The sequence below is a fragment of the Lipotes vexillifer genome, unplaced genomic scaffold (assembly GCF_000442215.2).
Source record: "Lipotes vexillifer unplaced genomic scaffold, Lipotes_vexillifer_v1.1 scaffold134, whole genome shotgun sequence".
NCBI classification, from domain to species: Eukaryota; Metazoa; Chordata; class Mammalia; order Artiodactyla; family Lipotidae; genus Lipotes; species Lipotes vexillifer.
This window is the reverse complement of record NW_006787464.1, coordinates 585015-609640: the sequence shown is the minus strand read 5'-3', so window position 1 is coordinate 609640 and position 24626 is coordinate 585015. Positions and strand designations below refer to the sequence as shown.

The 24626-nt window shown below is 40.6% G+C and overlaps 1 protein-coding gene across 1 annotated transcript in view; it reads right to left on the bottom strand.

Annotated features, from left to right (window-relative positions):
• RAVER2 (ribonucleoprotein, PTB binding 2) overlaps positions 1-24626 on the bottom strand; it is a 141189-nt gene extending 116563 nt beyond the window's left edge. Inside the window, exon 1 of the mRNA XM_007460117.1 lies at positions 24386-24626. Within this exon, the coding sequence (XP_007460179.1) occupies positions 24386-24626 (241 nt within the window). The remainder of the gene's footprint in view (positions 1-24385) is intronic.

Below are 24626 nucleotides of genomic sequence, written 5' to 3'. Positions count from 1 at the left end.
TGCTGTGGCCTCTCCCGTTGCGGAGCACAGGCTCCGGACGCGCAGGCTCCGCGGCCATGGCTCACGGGCCCAGCCACTCCACAGCATGTGGGATCTTCCCGGACCAGGTCACGAACCCGTGTCCCCTGCATCGGCAGGCGGACTGTCAACCACTGCGCCACCAGGGAAGCCCTAGCTGCTGCATTTTGTGAATGGGCACAGCATTCACGCTCAAGCCAGGACCCCCGCAGGCTGCTCCCAGCTAATGCCTCAGCACAGCGGTACTACTAGAGCTGGGCCCTTTCTCCCCAGCACATTACTGCTCCAACGGGCAGCCTTGGCTAGGGCGCTTGCCATCTGCCGTGCTGCGCTGCAGTCTGGGGCTCCTTCCTTTCCTCTGTCCTTCCACAGGGAGCCCACCTCAAATCCTCCATGCTCCCTTCCTCCTTCACAAGCATTTCCCTCAATACATTTCCTTCCTATTTCATTCTATTTTGGGGTCTTGCTTCTTGGAGGAACCAAACTGAGACAAAGTGTTCAATTTTGATATGTTTAGAACTCCCTACAAACTTTGATATATGTTCATCCTTCTGTTTTATTCTTCTGCCGTCTTGTTTAATTCACTTCAATTTTATTCCTTTAGTCCCCTGCCCCTGGCACATTTCCATGCTATGTTTGTCAATCTATACTGGAATTTGGCATTCAAACACACTTTTAAGACCGTATCTAATTAGCTCAGTCCTGACAACAGTCTTTATCACTGATTAGTAATGGATTACAGTCCTTGGACAATTATTGCTTTTGAAGCCAAGCTAACAAGGGCTTCACATCGTCAATGCATAAATTATCTGGTCTCATTTAGCAGATAGCTTTAAGAAAAACATATTAAACTTTCTTTCACAGAGTCTACATTTCCACCTCCCCTCTGAGCCAACTGAGGTGCGGTTTTCAAGTTAGCTCTCCCCATACCTTCCCAAATATATTGCTGGATCTAAATACCTAGTTTTCTCTAGTCAAAGCCTGGATTTTTATCAGAATCATTAGCATTTGAGCTACCCACTCAAAGGAGGTTTTCTACAACTGCCTCTGTTTTCAGCTAATTTTATATCCCTCCATTTTGCTGTATTCCAGTTCTCTTGCCAGCTCTTCCATTTCTTTTTTGGTTGTAATATTTCATTACCCCTTCTGCTTTTGTACTCAATTGTCCATTTATGGGCAGCATTTTGCTTTTCTTCATCCAGTAAGAGAAACCCAACCTTTGAAGTTGTACGATTCTAGAATAGTTTTCACATGAGCACAGACCTTTTTCCTAATATACTTTTCAGCTGGCGAACTCATTTCTTTCACAGAAAAAGATTCCAAGATAAGGCATGACAAAGAAAACCTCAGTAAAGTAGGTAAGTGCTAATTCCATACATACTGTTGAAGAGTTTCCCAGGTGCTCATAATTACAGGAACCTACATCTTTGATGCAAATGCATACTTAATGCAACTGTAAATATTTCACTTATGGAATGTCCATTCACAAAGCTCACCCAAGTTTTCACTGAATTGAGTCTAACACAGCACAAGCATATCTATATCTGCCTCATAATGACCACCTTAGAGAGCCGAACGCCTGAAGGAGTTTTAGGAAATCAGCTGTGCTGTATTCTCCTGCCTTCTGGCAGAATTGTACATAAACACCCAGAGAGGAAAAAACTTCCCAAGAAACAGTCAACAACCTCACTCTAGCGTTTAACAATGAGCACAGCCAGGAATTTCTTCTTTGAATATACAAATCCCTCTGCTACAGCTTAAATCAATTTTTTTTATAAGTCTGATACAAAGGTTAAAAATTCTTGTGTTTTTTTTTAATACGAGTAAACACATTCTCTAAGTTGCAACTGCTTATTTTCCTGTTAATGACCATTTTCTATTTTAACCAAAGTACAACTCATTCATTCGTTCAATAAATAAATATTTTTAAAATCTCAAACCATCCTTTTAGCAGATTTTTAAAAATCACTTCTACCTTTTGAAAATTACCATGGACTCATGTCTCCTTTGACAGACTCAATACCTTCCAATTACTGTGGTCATTTTTTATGCCAAATTTATCACCTTTGCCCAGTGACTAATCTCTCCTGTCTGTATTATTGTTAACATTTATTTAGGTATTAACAAAAAAAATCTTCAGTTTTTGTCAACAAGATGTATTTGATTGGGCTTCCCTGGTGGCGCAGTGGTTGAGAGTCCGCCTGACGATGCAGGGGACACAGGTTCGTGCCCCGGTCTGGGAAGATGCCACATGCCGCGGAGCCTCTGGGCCCGTGAGCCATGGCCGCTGAGCCTGCGCGTCCGGAGCCTGTGCTCTGCAACGGGAGAGGCCACAGCAGTGAGAGGCCCGCGTACCAAAAAAAAAAAAAAAAAGATGTATTTGACTCTTCTTTGCTCTTTCCTCCTCTGAGATCTGGTATCAGATACTTTCTGAGGAGCCCTAATTCCCTTACTTAAAAATTTTGTAAGGTGAAGAACTACGGTTAATGTGAACTATCGTTCACATTATATCTTTTTCCCGTGACTAGTGAAAGTAGTTTTCACTAAGACCTACCGAATAAATATGAGTTAGCCAGGCAAAGTAGAAGGGCAAGTGTGTTTTAGGAGGGGGGTAGGTGAGCACAAGATCTAAGAAGGCAAGAAGACAATTTATTTTATTTTATTATTTTCTTTTAAGATGACAATTCAGCAAGAAGTAAAATAATATGTTCAGTTGCCCCCCTTATCCAGGGGGGTTACATTCCAAGACCCCCCAGTGGATGCTGAAACTGTGGATAGAACCAAACCTTTTATATACTGTTTTTTCCTATAAATACATACCTAGGATAAAGCTTAATTTCTAAGTTAGGCACAGTAAGAGATTAATGACAATAACTAATAATAAAATAGAACAATTTTAACAATACACTGTAGTAAAAGTTATGTGAATGTGGTCTTTCTCTCTCTCTCAAAACATCTTATTGTATAAATTTAATGCCTTTTCCATCTTAACTAAGCTCTCATTGGGCACTGTGGCTGCAACTTTTGCTGTGTGAGGTACAACAGCAAAACTGGCATGAATTTCTTTTTCTACTTCACAATTTCATGGAGAGAAGATTTGCTCCTGCCATAGATCTTAGCAACCTCAGCGTACACTTCTTTTCTTTCCTCATTAAGTCGAGAACTTTCACCTTTCTGCTTAATGGAAGAACCTTATGGCTACCCTTTAGTACACCCAAACAGCCGGCTGTACTACTCTTGTGCTTTGGGGCCGAGACGAAGGAAAATAAGTGTTACTTGAACATAATCGCTGAGATCCCGCAAACAGTTGATCTGATACCTGAGATGGCTACTGAAGGATTAACAGGCAGCATCTGCTAGACAAAGGGATGATGCACGTCCTAGATGTGATGGAGCAGGACGGCTGGAGATCTCATCCACACTATGCAGAATGGCACACAATTGAAAATTTATGGATTATTTATTTCTGGAATCTTCCATTTAATATTTTCAGACCATGGGTGACTGAAACTGTGGAAAGTGAAACTGTGGATGAGGGGGGACTACTGCTGATAATGTCAGAGGATGTAAAAGTACTATGGAAAGATATAAAAGCAACATCTTACCTGGAAACTGGTGAATGTGGGTAAGAAAAGGCTTTCTGAATACAGTGACTGTGGGCTTAGATAGAAGACTCCCTAATGCTTACCAAAATCCACTACTGCTTTCCTACCTGAGTATATGAAAGGCTTTGCTTCCTGGATCCCCTTTAAATAATCTAGGCTGTATAACTAGTAGAAGCTAATGAAGGGTGAACAAGGGGGCCAACAACATTCTAGATGGTAGAACCTCCACCACCTGGGGCCTTGATTGACTTTGTAAAACAGAGCATGTCTTTGTCTGCTTTACAACAGGCATAGTGTGAATAACAAATATGTGTATTTGTTATTGTATGCATTGAGCCACTAAAATTTGGAGGTTATTGGTTGCTGTAGCAAACCTAGTCTATTATGATATCTTCCTTACTCCCCTTGGGGAAGCTTGACACTTCTTGGGTTGGTGCCAGCTGTGAAGGCAATGAGGCATCAAGATATCAATTTGCAACCCAAGCTTACTAACACCATACACAAAAATAAGCTCAAAATGGATTAAAGACCTAAATGTAAGGCCAGACACTATGAAACTCTTAGAGGAAAACATAGGCAGAACACTCTATGACATGAATCACAGCAAGATCCTTTTTGACCCACCTCCTAGAGAAATGGAAATAAAAACAAAAATAAACAAATGGGACCTAATGAAACTTCAAAGCTTTTGCACAGCAAAGGAACCATAAGCAAGACAAAAAGACAACCCTCCGAATGGGAGAAAATATTTGCAAATGAAGCAACTGACAAAGGATTAATCTCCAAAATATACAAGCAGCTCATGCAGCTCAGTATCAAAATAAACAAACAACCCAATCCAAAAATGGGCGGAAAACCTAAATAGACATTTCTCCAAAGAAGACATACAGGAGGCCAACAAACACATGAAAACATGCTAAACATCACTAAGCATTAGAGAAATGCAAATCAAAACCACAATGAGGTATCACCTCACACTGGTCAGAATGGCCATCATCAAAAACTCTACAAACAATAAATGCTAGAGAGGGTGTGGAGAAAAGGGAACCCTGCTGCACTGTTGGTGGGAATGTAAATTGATACAGCCACTATGGAGAACAGTATGGAGATTCCTTAAAAAACTAAAAATAGAATTACCATATGATCCAGCAATCCCACTACTGGGCATATACCCTGAGAAAACTGTAATTCAAAAAGATACATGTACCACAATGTTCATTGCAGAACTATTTACAATAGCCAGGACATGGAAACAACCTAAATGTCCATCGACAGACGAATGGATAAAGAAGATGTGGCACATATATACAATGGAATATTATTCAGCCATAAAAAGGAACGAAATTGAGTTATTTGTAGTGAGGTGGATGGACCTAGAGTCTGTTGTACAGAGTGAAGTAAGTCAGAAAGAGAAAAACAAATACTGTATGCTAACACATACATATGGAATCTAGAAAAATGGTACTGATGAACCTATTGGTAAGGCAGGAATAAAGATGCAGATGTTGAGAACAGACTTGAGGACACGGCAGGGAAAGGGAGGCTGGAATGAAGTGAGAGAGTAACACTGACATATAAACACTACTAAATGTAAAATAGATAGCTAGTGGGAAGCTGCTGCATAGCACAGGGAGATCGGCTCGGTGCTTTGTGACCACCTAGAGGGGCAGGATAGGGAGGGTAGGAGGGAGGCTCAAGAGGGAGGGGATATGGGGATATATATATATATATATATATATGTATACATATATCTGATTCACTTTGTTGTACAGCAGAAACTAACACAACGTTGTAAAGCAATTATACTCCAATAAAGATGTACAAAAAAAAAAAGTAGGGTGGAAGATGAGAAAAAAAGAAAAACTAACGGGGAAATGAATCTTAATAAATACCTGCTATGTTTTGAGCAAAAAAAAAAAAAAAAGCTATCAGGATAGTAAGCTTTTCTGTCTTCTAATCCAAGGTTCCTTCTAGGAAGTGATGCTACCAGGCAGAACAGTAGATTTAAAAAGACCTAGTCTGTTTACACTAGATACGATCAAATCTGTGGGAGATATAACAGGTCTTCAATGCCTAGAAATTCTGGAGATAACTCCACCCTAATTATAGTTTATGTCACTTGCATGTGGTTCTTCTCAGTAAGCTATCATTAATTAATATGGGAGGGGTGAGGGGGATACAAGGCCTGTGACAGAGGCGACTGGGAATTGTCCCTGTGTAGCTGAGCCTGAGCAGGACCTCCTGCTCCGTGCTGTCAAATTCCTACTCTGAGTTTATCTCAATTATGTGATTGCAAAAATGTAACAATTTATAGTCTATTTATCTTGTATCTTTTCTTATTGGCCCAACAAATTCTCCTAAACCCACTAAATTAATATGTTGTATTTCTCTTAATATAACACACACATAACATGCAGAAAAGTTCCAAGTTTACTTGACTACATAATTACCGCTTTCAAAATCCTCTGTTGAAGACTGTTATAGGTAATTGTGTTTAATACTACCTTCTTCCCATTAGAATGTAAACTCCATGAGGACAAGGACTCTGTCTGTTTTGTGCTCTGCTTCTCTCCCCAGAACTTAGAAAAGGTCCTGGTGCACAAGAGGCATGGGATACATATTTGCTGGACAAATAATTCATTTTATAAGGATCACTTGTAGGTGCAATGAAAATAATAGATTGGAATTCAGTGAGACTAGAAGCAGAGAGTCCAGATGGAGACCACTGCAGTTCTTCCTATGAGAGATGCAAGATGATTCAGACCAACGTAGTTACAGGGCCGATGGAGAGAAGTGAACAGATTTGAGATATATTTATGAGGCAGAGCAGAAAGGACTTGGTGATTGATGATTGGATGTTAGGCGATTTGCAGGTGCAAAAGTTAAGAGTTCCACCTTGGGCACTGAAATCAGAAAGGGATCACTGAGGAGACGTGGTTTAAGAGGGCACAAGGTGGATGTTAATGAATCCAGTTGGTATGCATTCCCAAGATCTATTCGAGTGCCAGTGCCCAGCAAGAAATTGTGTATATCAATTCTGTAACTCAGGAGAGTGGTCTGTGCCTGAAAAACAGGTTTGGGAAAAAGCATAGCCATGTAAATTTTCAGCCATGTAAATATATGAAAGTAGAGTGTGAGAAGAGGGCCTAAGATAAAACCCTGAAGATTATCCACATTTAAGATTTTTTTTTGAGGAATCAGAACTTGTTTATTGAATTGGTTGAACTTGGTAGGATATACTCAGAAAATAGCTTCATTCTTCTTTCATCAATGTCTTCAAACCATTTCACCCTGGACAATATCTTGAGCACATTCCATTAATTTTTTTCAACTTCTCTGTACTCAAATAGTCCATTTTCATATACTAGAATGTCCAGACCAATTTAAATTAAAACTCCCATCTAAAAGCTTCCATCCAGAGAAATTGCCTGGTGGTCCAGTGGTCAGGACTTGGTGATTTCACTGCCATGGCCCAGGTTTGATCCCTGGTCAGGGAACTAATATCTCGCAAGCTGCAAGGCGCGGCCAGAAAAAAAAAGGCTTCCATCCAATTAGGAATTTGGGATTAATGTATACACACTACTATATATAAAATAGATAACCAACAAACACCTACTATATAGCACAGGGAACTATACTTAGTACCTTGTAATAACTTATAATGGAAAATAATCTGAAAAAAATAATATATATCTCTCTGAATCGCTTTGCTGTACACCTGAACCTAACACAGCATTGTAAATCATCTACACTTCAATCAGCTCCCCCTGTCCCCCCAAAAAAGATAAAAGCTTCATACAATCCCAGCTTTCTTCCTCTAGCTCCAGCCTGACAGTTTCCTAGTCATGGAGTAGAGAAAGCGTATGGTCTGTTCTTTCACTCTTTTTGCACCACACTTCCCCCATCCCCTCTCCAGCTCTTAGTTCCTTCCAGGTTAATGTAGGAAGGTGGGATAAAAGAAAACATAACAAAAGTATTTCTTTTGTAGTTGTCTGTCAACTTTGCTTTCCCATGACAGATGTTAAAATGGTCTTCCTCCCGTGGGGACTTTGTAAGCTCTCTAAAGACACTTATCCCTCATCTTCCCCCAAACACCTGGGAATATCTATAGTGTGTTCTTCCTTAACTCCGAAAACCCATTATCCAAATGAACTCTCACAATTCCCCTCAACCGCCATCCTTTTTTCTGCTGGGTAACCAAGTCCCACACAGCCCCCTTCCTGAGTTGGATTCTTGCAAGTTTGTGCCACTTTCCTGTATTAGTCAAGATAGGCCAGGTTACGCTACAACAGCCCCTAAATCAGTAGAAATTTACTCTCACTCATCTAGGTGTCCATTGTGGGTTAGCAGGGGGCTCTATTTATTGTAGTCATGCAGGAACCCAGGCTGATAGAGTCTCCCTCTTGACTCACGCTTCTGTGATCACCTCGTCAGGTGGAAAAAAACATGGCAAACCCTGTGCTGACACTTCAAGCTTCTACCCAGAAGTGACACATATCTTCTGCCCACATTTCAGGGGCTAAAGCTACGTATCTATCCAACTCTAACTCGAAGGAGAGTGAGGAAGTTATCATCCACAGGCCCTGACAAAGAGAAGAATTGGAAAATTTTCAAACAGCCCTAATGACTGACACATCCCCACATGGTCCAGTTGGCCTGGAGGAAATATTCCAAACCCTGGTAACATGGGCTGCCCCCACTATCTCTCTCCATCCTCCCCGCCCCCTGTGCTGACAGAGCCTTTCCAGGCAGTTTCTGTCTTTATCACATAGACTTTTAAACTCTTTGAAGCCCATGTCAGGCTCTCCATAAAACTGGGCTTGGCTCTAGTATGATCCTAGAAGTAAAACAAGAAGTTTTTGCATTTCAGCTGGGAGTAAGAAGCCAGTGTTCACTTGTGGAAAGCACTCAGCCTACATTTCTCTGAGCGTTTACTTACTGCCTCTCTCACTTGGCTTGAGATGAGGTAGCCTGCTCCTTACCCCTCTATGGAAGGGGAGAAAAAGTGCTGCTGCACTCCCAGTTTGGCCAGCCACTCTCTTCCAAAAAATCCTGTTCCTCTAGTGATTCTCTAGTTGAGCTGAGCACAGGATAAGATCTGTCCACTCTTAGCAAGTTATAATATCAATACTTCTGTTCTGAATTTGGAGGTACATGTTGTTTGTTTCTAGCCTTGGGTTTCAGCTTAAATTTGAGACACCAGGGCAAGTCCCATTTAGCATTTTATTCCATCTGTAAGTGTACTGGAGACAAACTACGAAAGAGGTAGGAAGAAAACCAGGAGAATATATGGTCGTGAGAGCCAAGGAGTATTTCAAAAAGAAAGAAGTAATGTGGAATGTAAAAAAAATGATACAAATGAACTTATTTACAAAACAGAAACAGACTCACAGACTTCGAAAACAAACTTACGGTTCCCAAAGGGGAAAGGTGCTAGGGAGGGATGAATTAGGAGTTTGGGATTAACAGATATATACCACTATATGTAAAATAGATAGTCAACAAGGACCTACTGTATAGGACAGGGAACTCTACTCAGTGTTCTGTAATAACCCATACAAGAAAAGAATCTGAAAAAGAATGGATATGTGTATATGTATAACTGGATCACTTTGCTGTGCATCTGAAACTAACACAACATTGTAAATCAATTATAATACAATATAAAATTAAATTAAATAAAAAAGAAGAAGGAAGTGTTCAACTGTTTTTGAATCTGTTGAGAGACCAAGAAAAATAAGGGCGTAAAATTGTCCATTGGATTTTGGGGAAAGTGTGATGAGCTCTCCAGGGATGGTTTGAGCAGAAGGGTGGGGAAGGAGTCATGGAACAGTGCTGAGAGTGAGGGGGAGGTGAGGACAGCCACCACAGCAAGCACACATCAGAATTGTGGCTGTGAAGGGCAGAGAGGTGGAAGGTGGTGCTCGAGGGAAACATGGGGTTAAGAGGAAGGATTATTTTTCTTTAAATGAGAGACTTGATCATGCTTAAGTGCTAATAAAAAAGGAACTCATTGAGAATGAGAGACGAAATGTTTGATGAAAAGGTTTTCAATCAGCAAATTTTCATTTCTGAAAGAAAACGAAGGCACATAATAGGTGTTTAATTCCCTGAAAAGATGCTGGTAGGAAGTGGGATGCTCTTCACTGTATTCGTGGTGGTCGTGGAGAACAAAAAGAATTGGAACACTGTCTCCGATGAATGCTAATGGTGCTTGTGTGAACCTTTTGATTTCTACACATTTTCAATTATTTAACTTGGGACGTTTTTTTAAAGCAGCTTCCTGTGGTATGTGTAAAAAAGATGTGTTCCCACAACTCCATTTCAAACTTATTTCCAAATTTAGTTGTGTGGATTGCTAAGTTTGATCTCAAGATGTTCATAGATCATAATTAAAAACCAGGCCATTGTTTTCATCTCAGTCCCTGACATGCTCCCCAACTTCCCTCCACCGCCACCATCTAATACTGTGCCTAGAAACAGTAGGAGGAATGTATGAAAGAACAAAGTAGTATTGTATGTGCGGCAGATAATAGAGAATGTCTCACTCAACTCCATTCCAAGCCCCTTGTCAAGTGCTTTACTGAGCAATCGAGGCTGGAAAGCTCAAAGCTACAGGTTTTAGACTTCCTTAGAGCTCATTTTCCATATATGACCTCACTTCCACCAAGTAGATACAGCAAAATAAAAACTGGAAGATGGAAGTGACCACTGTGAGATGGAAAGCATGCATCTGCCAGTTCTCTCTGGAGGCTTTTGACTTTCCTGCAGCAGTGGTAGCTGAGGTTCTAGTATCTGGTCATTAACTGTGAGGGTATTTGGAAGTTAATGATGCACCTTAAAAGCCTAGCAGAGTGTTTCAGAAACAGGGTGGCTAAGGCAGTGTGGTCCTAGGGTTAGCTGCCATGGCTGCAGCTTCCCAGTCATGTCAGAGCAAGCAGCACCCTTAATTTGTCGGTTCTGCAGTCTTGTTCTGAGAGTCATTTGTGGAAGCTCAAACTAGAGCCCCTCCTCCATGTCCTTCCAATGATTGGGTTCTGGAAAGTGGCTGCTCCAGTAGCTTGGAATGATGATGCCACAGAATGGAATCCCTAGTCAACCCATGATGTTCACGTACCATGAGTGAGAAATAAACCTTGGTTGTTTTATAAAAATGAGGTTTAGGGGCTGTTGGTTACTGCAGGACATCCCAGGCCATCCTGTGGATCCAGTAAGTCATCTCTTTTTCCTTAAACTGTGTTGAGTGAATCCTAGTGTCTGTGATTAAGCCCCGAGCAATTATTTCCAGGAATATGATACTGACATACAGCTTAAAAACTAAACTCTGTTAAGCTTATGAGATCATTGCTGCTCCTCAAATGAGGGGAGGCATCTTCTTTTATTTCTCCATAGCGTATGAAGCCTAGCAGTAGAGCCACCACATTGCACACCCCCAGGGGGCACTATTCACACTGCAGTGGTACCCTGAGGAGACCACACTGTGAATGATACACCTAGATTTTGGCAATACCCGGCCCAGCCAAGTGCTAGAGGCACAGCAGGAAATTGATCTTATTTGGTTTGTCTCATAAGAAGGAGGTTAGGAAGGAAACAAAACCAATAAGTATAACATAATGTTTCACTAAATTATTCACTAAGTTAATATAGTTATAATGATAATAAGACCCTGAGACAAAGGGCTGAATCCCTTTGGAACCATCCAAATTTTTATTAAAATGCTCAATATAATTCTGATTTTTTAGTCCGAGTTTATCTCAAATCTATCATACAAGAGAACAGATGGTTGTACTTGCTAGGATTAGGTCCAGCTATCTGTAGCAGAAAAATCCCAAATAACATTGACTTATGCAAGAGATAAGTATTTTTCTCTGTTACACAGAAGTCCAATAGGAGACAGTCCAGGGTAGAGCAGCTTTAGGAAGTTGTCAGGGACCCAGGCTCTTACCCTCAACATGTGTCATTACGTTATAGTCCAAAGTGGCTGCTCAATTCACCGCATCTACATTCAAAGAAGCAAGAAGGAGAAAGGGGGAAGACAAGTAAGTTCCTTCCCTTTAAGGGTTCACACTGCACTTCTAATTACATCTTATTGGACACAACTTAGTCACATGATCATACTTTTAGCTGTGACGTTACGGATGGAGTCTTTATTCTGGACACCTCTGTATCTAACTAGAAATTAAGGTTTATGTTACTAAGAAAGGAAGAACAGATCTGGGGAATATTTAGCAATCTATAGCATAGATGTTTAGTGTGGTGGGTTGGATGGTGCCCCTCCAAAGTTTAGGTCCACAATGAACCTCAGAATTATAATCGCGGATATAATTAGTTAAGAACCTCAGGATAGAATCATGACTGGTATTCTTACTGGCAAAGCAAAGGACATAGAGAAAAAAGGCCACGTGGAGATGGAAGCAGAGACTGGAGTGATGCCGCCACAAGCCAAGGAGCACCAGGAACCACCAGAGGCTGGAAAAGGCAAGGAAGGATCCTTCCCTAGAGGCGGATCCTTGCAGAGGGCGGGTGGCTCTACCACCACCTTAAATTCAGACTCCTGGCCTCCAGAACTGTGGAAGAATAAATTTCTGTTGTTTCAAGACACGGAGTTTGGGGTGATTTGTTACAGCAAACCTAGGAAATGAATACAGTTAAATTCTGTGTATAGCTATTACTGAAACTGAGGGCTAACACAGCATAGCTATAATAGTCATGTTACTATATCATTTTGATTACAATTCCTATAGTAATCCAGAGGCAGGTTAGCTTTTGATTTGGTAGGGTACCTCTGGTTCAGAATCTGTTCTCTCACTATTCTCATCATAGAACCATGATTTTCAGCTCTGCACAAAAGAAAATGGAGATATAATACAGGCAATTTACATTTATTTAGCACGTTCTGTGTAGCAAGCACCTAACATACATTTTCTCACCTAATCCTTACAACTGTCCTACGGTATGGTTAGTATTATACCCATTTAACAGATTAGGACACAGGATGATAGAGGTTAAATGTATGGTATACTTGTCGTTAAAGGCAGAATCAATGCTTATACACAGGTCTGTCTGACTCTCAAATACAGGCTCCTTCCCAAAGGGGTGATTAGGCTGGGGAATAACTGACTCATCTACCTAATAGGACACTTTGTGCCAAAGGCCAATTAACTTGCAGAGGGGATAAAGCTTTCCAGTGACTATGTGTTCACTTCCAGGCACGATTTCCCATGTCAAAGCAATTCAACTCAAATAAACTCAACAAATCTTGCTGTACTGGGCACTGAAGGGGATGTAATGATAAGTAAGACGATCCTTCTACCTCAAGTTGCTTACCACCTTAGCGGGGGCTAGGGACTGGAGGCCTATAATGGGACTATATGAGTGTCTTTGAACACTGGCTCTTATTCGTGGTTATACATTAGAATTAGTTGGACATGCTTTCAGAAATCCAGATTCCTAGGCTGCACCCTAGCCTATGGAATCAGAATATTTGAGAGTGGGCCCCAGGACTCTGCATTTTTAAAAAACTCTCTGGGTGATTCTTTTTGTTTTTTGCGGTACGCGGGCCTCTCACTGCTGTGGCCTCTCCCCTTGCGGAGCACAGGCTCCGGACGCGCAGGCTCAGCGGCCATGACTCACGGCCCCAGCCTCTCCGCGGCATGTGGGATCCTCCCTGACCGGGGCACGAACCCGTGTCCTCCCCATCGGCAGGCGAACTCTCAACCACTGCGCCACCAGGGAAGCCCATGGGTGATGCTTATCTAGCCTGCCCAACTCCAATTTTAGGAATATTTTCCTTATATCATACGTTAAATGTTAGTGATAAAACACTAGCTATATATGATGATATAATTTTTCTTAGTATTAATTGTACATTACTTATATATCTGAGGAGCTTTAATATCAGAGCACTATTTTGATAATTCCTAAATATCAATACATTTATAGGGCCTCTCTCAAGAAGGAGCAGCATTTTTTATTCCTCTGAGAAATATGAAAATAGATTACAAAGAGGTCATAAAAACTTATTTACATGCCATCAAAACCATCCAGCAATAGCCTAGCTCTATGGTATCTAGAGATTTCACATGGACCAAGTGTTGAGGTAATGGAGTTTTTCACTCTCAAGCAGCTCATGGTGAATCCAGAGTTTGGAGAGGCAGAAAGATAACTACATCAACTGCTATCATAGCTGGATTCGCCACAGCTAAAGGAGTTCGAATCACACTATAAATGTATTTCGGAAGTTATAACTGGAATTGAAATTCTTACCTATTACAATAATACATATTTACAATGTATCTTAACTTTCACTTGAATCGTGTGTAATCTCTTCCTCCCGAGGAAGTTAGGTTAGTTTTCTTTAAAATTCTTTCCACTTAGCAGTGAATGGAATGCTCTAAAGATGCACTCTATTTAATAGGTACGACAGCTGCCAAACAGGGCTACTGGCAAACTTATTTAAATTTTTAATCATCATGGCAGATGAACACAGAAGGAAAGAACTATATAAATCCTCCCACTAGTGTAGCTATAAAAATATCCAAACAGTACTGGAAAGACCAGTTTCCATTTTGTGGAAATAAGTTTTGCCGGGTACATTGTACCACTTTTTTCTCATAGTCAAAAAATGGTTCTAAGTCATATGTGTTCAATTATATTACAGGATATATATTCAATTTACTATTACTATTAACACAAATATCAGCTTTCCCTTAAAAATCATTTTCCCATTAATACAAAAAGTATTAAACAAAAGCAAGAATGTGATTTGGGAAAATTATTTACTGAATGAAATAAATGAACAATAGAGAAGTGTGGGGAAAAATAGTTTTGTCCTCTACTGAGAAAAAAGCAAAGAAGTGTTAGAATACTGAAATAAATCTTTAGTAACTTGATCTTTTAAAATTCCATGAATGAAAAATTTCTGATTAATTTTTTAATATTTGGGGGATGATGCCAAGAGGATGTCATTTCCTTCAGCAAATATTGTTCATGTTACATCCAGCATCTAGAATCATGTAGGGGCTTTATTCCCTGAATACATGTGCATCTGAGAGGTATATAGAAAGTAGTCACAAAGACCACAGACTCTGGCTCTAGATTGTGTTTAAATGCTAGTTCTGCCTTTCAGGGGCTGTGTGACACTGGACGTTACCCTTAACCTCTCTGTGCCTCAGCTTCCTCCTCTGTGATGAGGACAATGATAGCACCCACCCCATAGGATTATTAAGAGAATTAAATAATCTGCTACATGTGATGCCCTTAGAACAGTGTCTGGCCCACAGTGAGCACTTAGCTGTTATTATTATCCTAACTTATTTGAGGGTTATTATCTCTTTTCTAGTGTACCAGAATCACAGGGGTCAACAGGTAATTGATGGGCTGCTAAGGGGCCTGTATAAAATGCACCCTGTAGTAATAGGGTAATTCAACCATAAATATTTCCTATAAGCTGGCACTGTCCTAGGCATACAGAATATGTCAGTGACCAAAAATAAAAATCTCTGCCCTTGTGGAGCTTACATTCTAGTAGGGGCAGAGAGAAAATACATAATAAACAATAAGTAAATGGTATCATATGTTAGAAGATAATACGTATTTGATGAAAAAAGAGAGCAGGATACAGGGAATTTAGAGTTCAGGTGGAGGGGACTGGTTGCACTTAGAAGGTGACATTTGAGCAAAGACGTGAAAGGGATAAGAGCAGTCGACATTGCCGGGACCAGCAGTGCCAAGACCCTAAGACAGAGCACTGTGCATGCCTGGCATGTTCAAGCAACTGCAAGGCCAGCACGCTGGAGTAGAGCGAGTGAGATGGGGAGAAACGGCGAATGACATCAAAGACTTAACTGGGAGTAGGGTGGGAGTTTGTGAGCAGGGAAGCAGATTGTGTGGGACCACACAGACCACTGCAGACTCTGACTCTCACTGACTGTGATGGGAGCTACTGCAGGGTTTGAAGCTGAGAAGTGCCATCATCTGAGCTAAGTTTTACATACTCTGGCTGCTGTGTGGAAGCAACAGGGGATCAAGGAGGAAACAGGGACAGCGGTGACTAGTTTCTTCGAGTAATCCAGAGAGGAAACGATGATGACTGGGACCAGAGAGCAGCAGAACTGATGAGAAGTGATCAGATCCGGATATATTCTGAAAATAGACCCAAGAGAGTGTCTTGATGGATTGGATGGAATTGTGAGAGAAAACAGGGAAATGAAGTGATGGATTGGATGGAATGTGAGAGAAAACAGGGAAATGAAGGGTGACTCCCAGATTTGGGGCCCAAAGTACTAGAAGAATGGAGTGGTCATCAATGGCCACGTGGGGAGAGACTTCACGGGGCCTAGGTTTCAGGCTGGGGATGATTAGAAGCTCTGCATAATCAGCTCGCAGTTTTGGTGGGGCAAGATTTTTTTTTTTTTTTTTTTTGGCTGTGTCGCATGGTGCGAGGAATCTTAGTTCTCGACCAGGGATCAAACCCGTGCCCCTTGCATTGGAAGCACAGCGTCTTAACCACTGGACAGCCAGGGGAGTCCCATAGGGCAAGATTTGGCACCAATATTTCACTTTAAGAGAAAGACATGTTTCATGTTATTAAAAATCCACTATTATTGAATTACTGACAGTGTCCATAAACATACTAAATTAACCCATTGTACTCCACTGAAAAACATGGTTAAAGAAAAAATATGATTGTTATGGAAAAGTGACATTTTTGTTACTTCTGAAAATGAAAAAAGAGTTTTTTTTTTAAAGTCCTCCCTGATGACGAATATAATGCATATTCATTGAAAAAAATGTTGAAAATTCAGTAAATTAGAAAGTAGGGGGAAGTAACCTGTAGTTTTACCACCCAGGGAAAAATAATGTTAACAATCTTGTATGTCTTTCCTCTCTTTCTCATAAATTCATGTATATGCCTATCCCTATAACCATATCTATATCTATACACATATTACAATGATGTGTCATATTTAGATATAATCTTGTATATTGCTTTGTTCCCATGGAAATAAATATTTTTCTATATTCTGTGAGCTCTAAACATTTTTAATGGCTTCTTACTATCTCTTCACATCCATAAGCATAATTTCCTTCTATTGATGACTTAATTTTCATCACGAATGAAGATTCTTCTCCCCAGGGCCGAGGCCTTGGTCATCTCTTCCCCATATTCAGTCACTCTCAGTCTTGTAACTGTAAGCATCTATATGCGGACAACTCCCCAATTTACGTCATCCACATGGACCTCGCTCTCTTCTCCAGACCTGAACCCCCAGTTGTCTCTTCATCACAATCTATTTCAGCTTGATTGCTGGCAAGTCCATTCTTCCAGTTGCTCAGCCAAAACCTTGAGATCACCCTTGACTCTTCCCTTTCAAACTTCACATCCACTTTGCCAGGAAATTCTTTTGACTTGACCTTCAAAATACATCCAAACTCTGATCAGTTCTCGCCATCTTCACTGCTACCAGCGCAGTCTGAATGCCCATCATCTCTCGCCTGAATTATTACTGTAGTTGTCCCAATGGGCTCCCTTCTTCCTCCCCGGCACTCTGTTGTATATTCTCAACATGGGACCCAGGGTTATCGTTTAAAAACCTAAGATCATGTCACTCCAAACCCTCTGATGACTCTCCATCTCACTCAGAGTAAAAGCCTAAGTCCTTAAAATGGGGCACAAGGCCTGCCACGATCTGCCATTCCCCCACCTCCTACTTCCTGCTTTTCTATCCTTGTCACTCCTCTAACCTGGTCAGTCTTCCCCCCTCATTCACTTTGTTCCAGCCACAGTGTTCTAGCCTTGCTGTTCTTGAACAGCCACACCTGACCCCATCTTAGGGCCTTTCATTGGCTGTACCCTCAGATACCTGCATGACCCTCATCTCTTTCAAGTCTCTGATCAAATCTCACCTCCTCAATTGAGGCCCACCCTAATCATCACATTCCTGAAAATTTTTTCCCTTAGCACTCAATATGTTTTTATAGCTACCAATTTTATGGTTTATTATTTTTTTTCTCCCTTCCTCACTAGAATACAAGGTCCACAGAACTGAGATCTCTGTTTTGTTCACTATTGTATCCAAGTACCCGGCACAGTGCCTGGCACACAGGGTGTTCAACAAATACACATTGATTGAATGAATGCCAGTCTCTCTATTTTGTATGGCATTTTTATTGGAGATATTTTCCAGTTTTTCATTCAAGATATTTTTAGTAGTGTATGTACTAATATTTCTTTTGTCAGTATTTATTCTGATACTGTATTTTTTTCTTTTAGTTTTGGTTATACCATGACAATATGCGAGTCACTGCTTTAAAATGCACCAGGGATTTTGTTTTTATTTAGATATGGTGAGGCCAGCAGATCAAGAGATGGCTACCAATTCAGAGACAGTTTGATGGTTGTTAACTAAACTTACTGTGGAAATCATTTTGCAGTCTGTGCACATATCAAATCATCATGTTGTACACCTAAAACTAATACAGTGTTATGTGTCAGTTACATCTCAATAAGACTGGGGAAAAAAAAGATACAGTTACTTACAGTTCCCAAGAAAAGGGGCATGCCAGTGCCATGCAAGGCCACTTGGGGAAACACCAGGGTTGGTCAGGAGGCAGAAGGGATATGGGGAAGATACAGCCATGAGTGTTTACTGTGGTTTCTGTGGGAAATGCAAGACAAGGCAGGGTAAGCAGATTTAGGATTAGCTAGTTTGAATAATTTCAGTGGGCTCTGGGCTATAGAGGTGGTCCCTAGTTGTCCCTGGTTCTGGGATGATTTAGAACAGGGGGACAGTATCCTGGACTGCAGGAGCCTGATAAAACAAGGTAGGTGGAGGCAGGGACTCAGGATTGGTTGGTTTGCCTATTAAAGACAGGCTTGCACTCTCTAGAAATCAGCTAACCCTGAGAGAGGCAGTCCCTCCCCTGGTCCCCAAGATGTCAAACCACCATAAAATACAGAAAATAAAAAAATATGATTAATACAGGTACATACATGTATGTAAAACTATAACTCAAGGCGCTTTCTGTTTCATTCAGGCCTTCTAGTATGCTCTTTCCTTGCCTGGAACTCCTTCCCTTTCCTTGTTTGCATGACTATTATTCATCCTTCAGATCCCAACTTGAAGGTCATTTATCAGGTTGCCATGAGAGAGCAGAGCTTGTCCTTTTCATTCATCACTGTATCCCCAGTTCTCAGCCTGCATCTTCATGATTCTAGAGAGGAAATTTAACACAGATATTAACCCTCAACTCATAAGGCTCTGTTTGAGTGAAAAGTACAGGTCTATTTCCCAAAGAGTCAAAGCTCATGCATTTAAAGTATTTGGATGGCTATGATTCACAGTTTACTTTTTCTTGCTACTGGCCCTACCATCGTCTTCCTTTAGGGTTATATAAGCCATACATGTGGTAGAAAAGTTTTCAATTTGCAATTGAATCTAACAGTTGACAGCCTGACATTGCAATTTGTACATTATACAATTTCCAGAACGTTTTAAACCTCCTATTTAAATTTAGTAGGTCAGAAAACTTAAAGACTTTGCACTGTTAACGACATCCGGTAATGCTGTTCATACCACTGGTTTCGCAGCTTTGAAACATATGTTCCTATCTCCAAAGTGAGATTTTGGAGTTATAGGAAACTTTGGAAATTTGACCTGGTTTCATCATTTCAAAAAACCCCAAACTTTTACAAGTTACCCTATTTATATACCATACATATTTTGCCCTATTGCCTTGGAGAAAAGGCTCCATTCAAACGATTCTGCACTTTCTCTAACTCACCATGTTTAAAATAGAGAATGACTTGGCAGCACGTTACACCCTGTGGCTGCTCTTGACTGTCTGACAGATGAATAATAAATTGTAGAAAGTGCCTTCTGATTACATTTATACGTCAATTTGTATTCTTTTGCTTTGATAAGAAACTTTCTGTATTTTCCAAATGAGGCCTTTTGCCCGTTAGCAATGAAAGAGATGTTTTCAGCTATGCCTAACCTTTAATTACAAGTGAATTTGAGTGCTGATGAAATTATTGTGGAATTGAACAAAAGATGATGTTTCCCAGGCCACATATACTGAGCACTTTTCCTATAAGAAGAACGGAAGGGCGCTAGGAAATGTCCTTTCACTACCCCTGATACACTCTAATTATTACGTAGCAATGTAGACCAGGTAGGGTAAAGGCAGAGCAATACAACATTCATTCTTGCAGGCTGTCACTCAGTGAGCTTGTGTCATGCACCAGCCCTGTACCTGACATTGGGTCAGATGATGGGAACCCCAGTTGAGAAATGCAGTCCTTGGCCTCACAGAGTAGCAGTGTCATTTTGAAGCTCTCTCAGGGAGCTTGGCTTCTCTCCTTATGCTACCAGAGATATTTGTATTAGATAGACCCCTAGGTTTCAAGAAATAAAATCCAAATCAATTCAGATTAAGCAAAAAAGGGAAATTTCTTGTAAGGCATAGAGCTGTCTCATGGAATTTAAGGGTAGCACTGAGGGCCTCAGGAAGGACGAGAGGTAGGGTCACATGTCATGGGAATCTGACCCCACCTGGTTGCTGTCTCTCCCTTCCTTCTCTCTGCACATTGGCAATATTCTTTCCTCCTCTGGGGACTACTTTTTTCTACTCCTTAGTTTACAAAGAGAAAAAATGGTCACCCTCCAGCTCTCGTTTTTATCTCTTCCTTTCAAAAGGACACTTGATTTGTGAATCATTTTCATCTCCAAATTTTCAGTAAATATAATCTGACTGGCCTAGCCTGGGTCAGATGCCCACCTGTGGCCCAACTGACTGTAGCCAAGGGGACAGGGTTTTTTTTGTACACTCTTGGGTCTTAGGAGTCACTTCAATGACTTTGTGGATCTAGAGTGAAAGTTTGGGGACACTTCCCAGACAAGTTGTCTGGCTGGACGGATAACCCAATATGCACCCAAAATAACATTGCAAACTAATATTTTTTAAACCAAGAAAATAATAGTCATTGTTGAAAGTTTGAAAAATAAAGAAATATAGAGGGGAAAACATAACTATCTGTAATTACAACAATAAAAAATCTACTGTTAATATTTTAGAATATTTACTTTAACTCTTTTTTTGTTTGTTTTTTGTTTTTTGTTTTTTTTGCGGCACGCGGGCCTCTCACTGTCGTGGCCTCTCCCGTTGCGGTGCACAGGCTCCGGACGTGCAGCCTCAGTGGCCATGGCTCACGGGCCCAGCCGCTCCGCAGCATGTGGGATCTAACTCTTTTCTTATGCAAACTTCTCTCCATATACACATTTTAACTCTGATAGTAAACATATAATTTTGTATTTTTTTCAAGACTTAATATTACATCTTATGCATTTCCCCATGTAATTATTTATTCTTTAAAAACAATTTTAGGGCTTCCCTGGTGGCACAGTGGTTGGGGGTCCGCCTGCCGATGCAGGGGACATGGGTTCGTGTCCCGGTCTGGGAAGATCCCACATGCCGCGGAGCGGCTGGGCCCATGAGCCATGGCCGCTGAGCCTGAGCGTCCAGAGCCTGTGCTCTGCAACGGGAGAGGCCACAACAGTGAGAGGCCCACGTACCGCAAAAAAACAAACAAAAGAAAAACAATTTTAAATAACTGCAAGGTAGTTCATTTCATAATAACTTCTTTAATAAAATTTCTATGATTTTCTCATTTCTGAGTCTTTACTATTGAAAAAAATGAGATAATATGACAGTAAATATCCTTGTACATGCATCTTGACATACTTGTCTAATTATTACATTTAGTCATTAAAAAGGGAAGAGAAACATAAAGTTTTAGAGATATCTGTATTCTCAGGGAAGTAGAGTAAAAGGTTAATTAAACAACTAGGCTCACCACACCTCATGAACAACACTCCTAATATAGACAAGAGAAATGTCAAATTTTAGAGTAGTTAATAGCCATCCGCCCAACCACCTATTCTTTTTCACTCTCCATTTGCAGCCTGTCACTGGTAAACTGTTTCTCATTTTTTCTAGCTCTTCCACCTTTCCCCTGGGCCCCTCAAACACTCCCTACCTGTGCATTTCCTTTACACTTGCACTGGGCACCATCTTTCCAATAAGTTACAACATCGTCTTATAGTTGTTTATGAGAGCTTGTGAGTTCCTGGTGGGCAAAGGCTGTGTATTCCTGTTCTTCGTATATCCAATATCTAGCACAGTGCCTGGTATACAATATATGATCTATAAATTCGTGAGTCAGTAAATCAATGAATAAGTAAATAAACGACTTCATTGGTCGACTTCCTAACTTCCCATTAAACACAAGAATCTTTTCTAAAGGCTTTTCTTGAATACCTCCAGTGTCCTAGCCTGAAGAGGAAACGTGATGGAGCGAATTCGTGATGCTTATTCACTTATCCAATAAACATCTGTCCAGTATCTATTACATGCTACTGGGGACTCATATTTCTCTGATGGTTCTTACACAGCACACCTGGATTTCTGAAGGTACAGAAGTCTGAATAATGACTGCGGCCTCCAAACAGCAATAGTGTTTAATATTAAGACATTTTACATACAAATCTAAATTTTGGGCTTTTCTTTTAAAAACTGGCAATCAATATGGCAATAATGTTACAGTTGGCTGTCCTCAGTTAGATAGGGGGATTTATTAACCCCTTCAGGTTGTCAGATGTAGTAATTCAGTTATCCAAGAAGCATCTATTGAATGTCTGTCTTGTGCCTGTAGGCTTTGGTGGGCATTTGGCACTATGACCTCTGCATTAGACTAATTAATCTGAATGACTAAAAATAGTTGAAGCAGAATAGAGTGTATGGCAGAAAGAACTCCCTGGGGACTGAGCTCTTGATTAAGAATCAAGAATTCTGGATTGAGTTCCAGCTCTGCTATCACCTAGCTTTGTGACCTTGAATAAAACCTTTATGAGTATCAATTTCTTTATCTGTATAAATGAGGTGATTGATGATAGCCTCCAAGCTCCTTCAGCTCTAGTATTCAATGATGGAGTTATCATTTTGTAAGTCAAGGGAGGTAAAAGGTACTCCCACATTGGGGTGATGAAAAGTTTTGGAAATAGATAGTGGTGATGGTTGTACAACATTGCTGATGTACTTAATGCCACTGAATTGTACACTTAAGAATGCTTAAGATGGCAAAGTTTATGTTACATGTATTTTATCATAATAAAAATCTGTCTATTAAAAAAGAAAAGTATCCCATGCACCTCTGTGTTCATAGCAGCATTATTCACAATAGTCAAGACATGGAAACAACCTAAATGTCCATCGACAGGTGAATGGATAAAGAAGATGTGATATACGTATATCACATGTGATATATATATGTACATATATATACATATATATATATATATATATATATATCAGCCATAAGAAAGATTACTTAGCCATAAAAAAGAATGAAATAATGCCATTTGTAGCTACATGGATGGACCTAGAGATTATCATTCTAAGCAAAGTAAGTCAGAAAGAGAAAGACAAATACCATATGATATCACTTATGTGTGGAATCTAAAATATGACCCAAATGAACTTATTTACGAAACAGAAACAGACTCACAGAAATACAGGTCAGACTTGTGATTGCCAAGGGGGAGAGGAGTGGGGGAAGGAAGGATTGGAAGTTTCAGACTAGCAGATCCAAACTATTATATATAGAATGGATAAACAACGAGGTCCTACTGTATAGCACAGTGAACTACATTCAGTATCCTGTGATAGACCATAGTGGAAAAGAATATGAAAAAGAATGTATATATAAAACTGAATATATATAAAGCTGTACACCAGAAACAACACAACACTGTAAATCAATTATACTTCAATTTATAAAAAGAAAGGAAAGTATCTGCATAGATTTGGACCCAGTCTTCTTATACCAGGGGTCAGCCAGCCAGTCTATTAATGAATGAGACAGTGAGGAGAGGGAAGAGCCTACAACTTGGATGGCTGTGACGCAAAGGTGCTCTGGTCTCCACGCTTCCCTTAGCCTTCTTGCCTCGGTGCCGTTTCACTGTCTGTCTCAGCCTCCCTCATGTCAGAGACTGACTGGGTCTCCAGGCTGCTTACACCCTTCATCTCTAAACTACCACATCCCCTACCAATCTGGACCAAGTTGTAAAAATGTTTTCTCTCTTTGTCTTTTCTTCCAATTAAGATAGGTTGGAGTTTTTAAAACTAAAATTAACTAAGAAATGTTTGAACAAAGCAAAAATAATCTCAATCTCAGTTTGCTTGGGCTGATGCGACAACTTCTAGATAATGTTTATGACTGCCATTGAATGCCAGGAATTTTTCCTAATGCAAAGGTTCGTTTAACCCTCATAACAACTCCCAAGCATTTTACTTTTTAAATCTTATCACTAATTTGGTTGAAAGTTCGTATCCTTTGTTAGGAATTCCAGTCATCAGCCTGCAAGGAGGGTATTTGCCCCGTCTGTCTTCCCACCCCAGAGCATAGGTCCCTTCTTTACTGAAATTCCACATTTACATCCTGCTCTTGTAAGATATGAAGAAAGGACCTAATCAGAAAAGGCTGTGGCCCTTTAAAGGTCAACAGAGAACAGTTCTAAGGTGGCATCTTTTTCTCTCCAGAGCACACACCCATTTGCTTTGTGTCTCTGCCCTTTCCGACTTTTCCATAATTAAAAGGCTGAACTGGTATCTTCCTATTCATCTATTCTGCTTCCCATCTCTGTAAACTGATTCCTGAACACGAAACAAATGCTGATTAGTTAGCACAGGAAATGACTCACAGTTCCTGTCCTGGGTCTCCTTCATGGCACTGGCCACGCAGCACACAACACACATTCTCCACGAATAAAACACCTGCCCACCACCTCCATTCAACACATGGAACACACCCCTCTTTTCCTCAAACCATCGCTGCTGGGGGGTGCCCACAGTTGCCGGGTCCTTCTTGTCTGGAGTCTGGGCTGGGCTTGGGTGAACAGTAATCAATGAGAGGACGGCAGAGATGGGAAACAGGATGAGCAT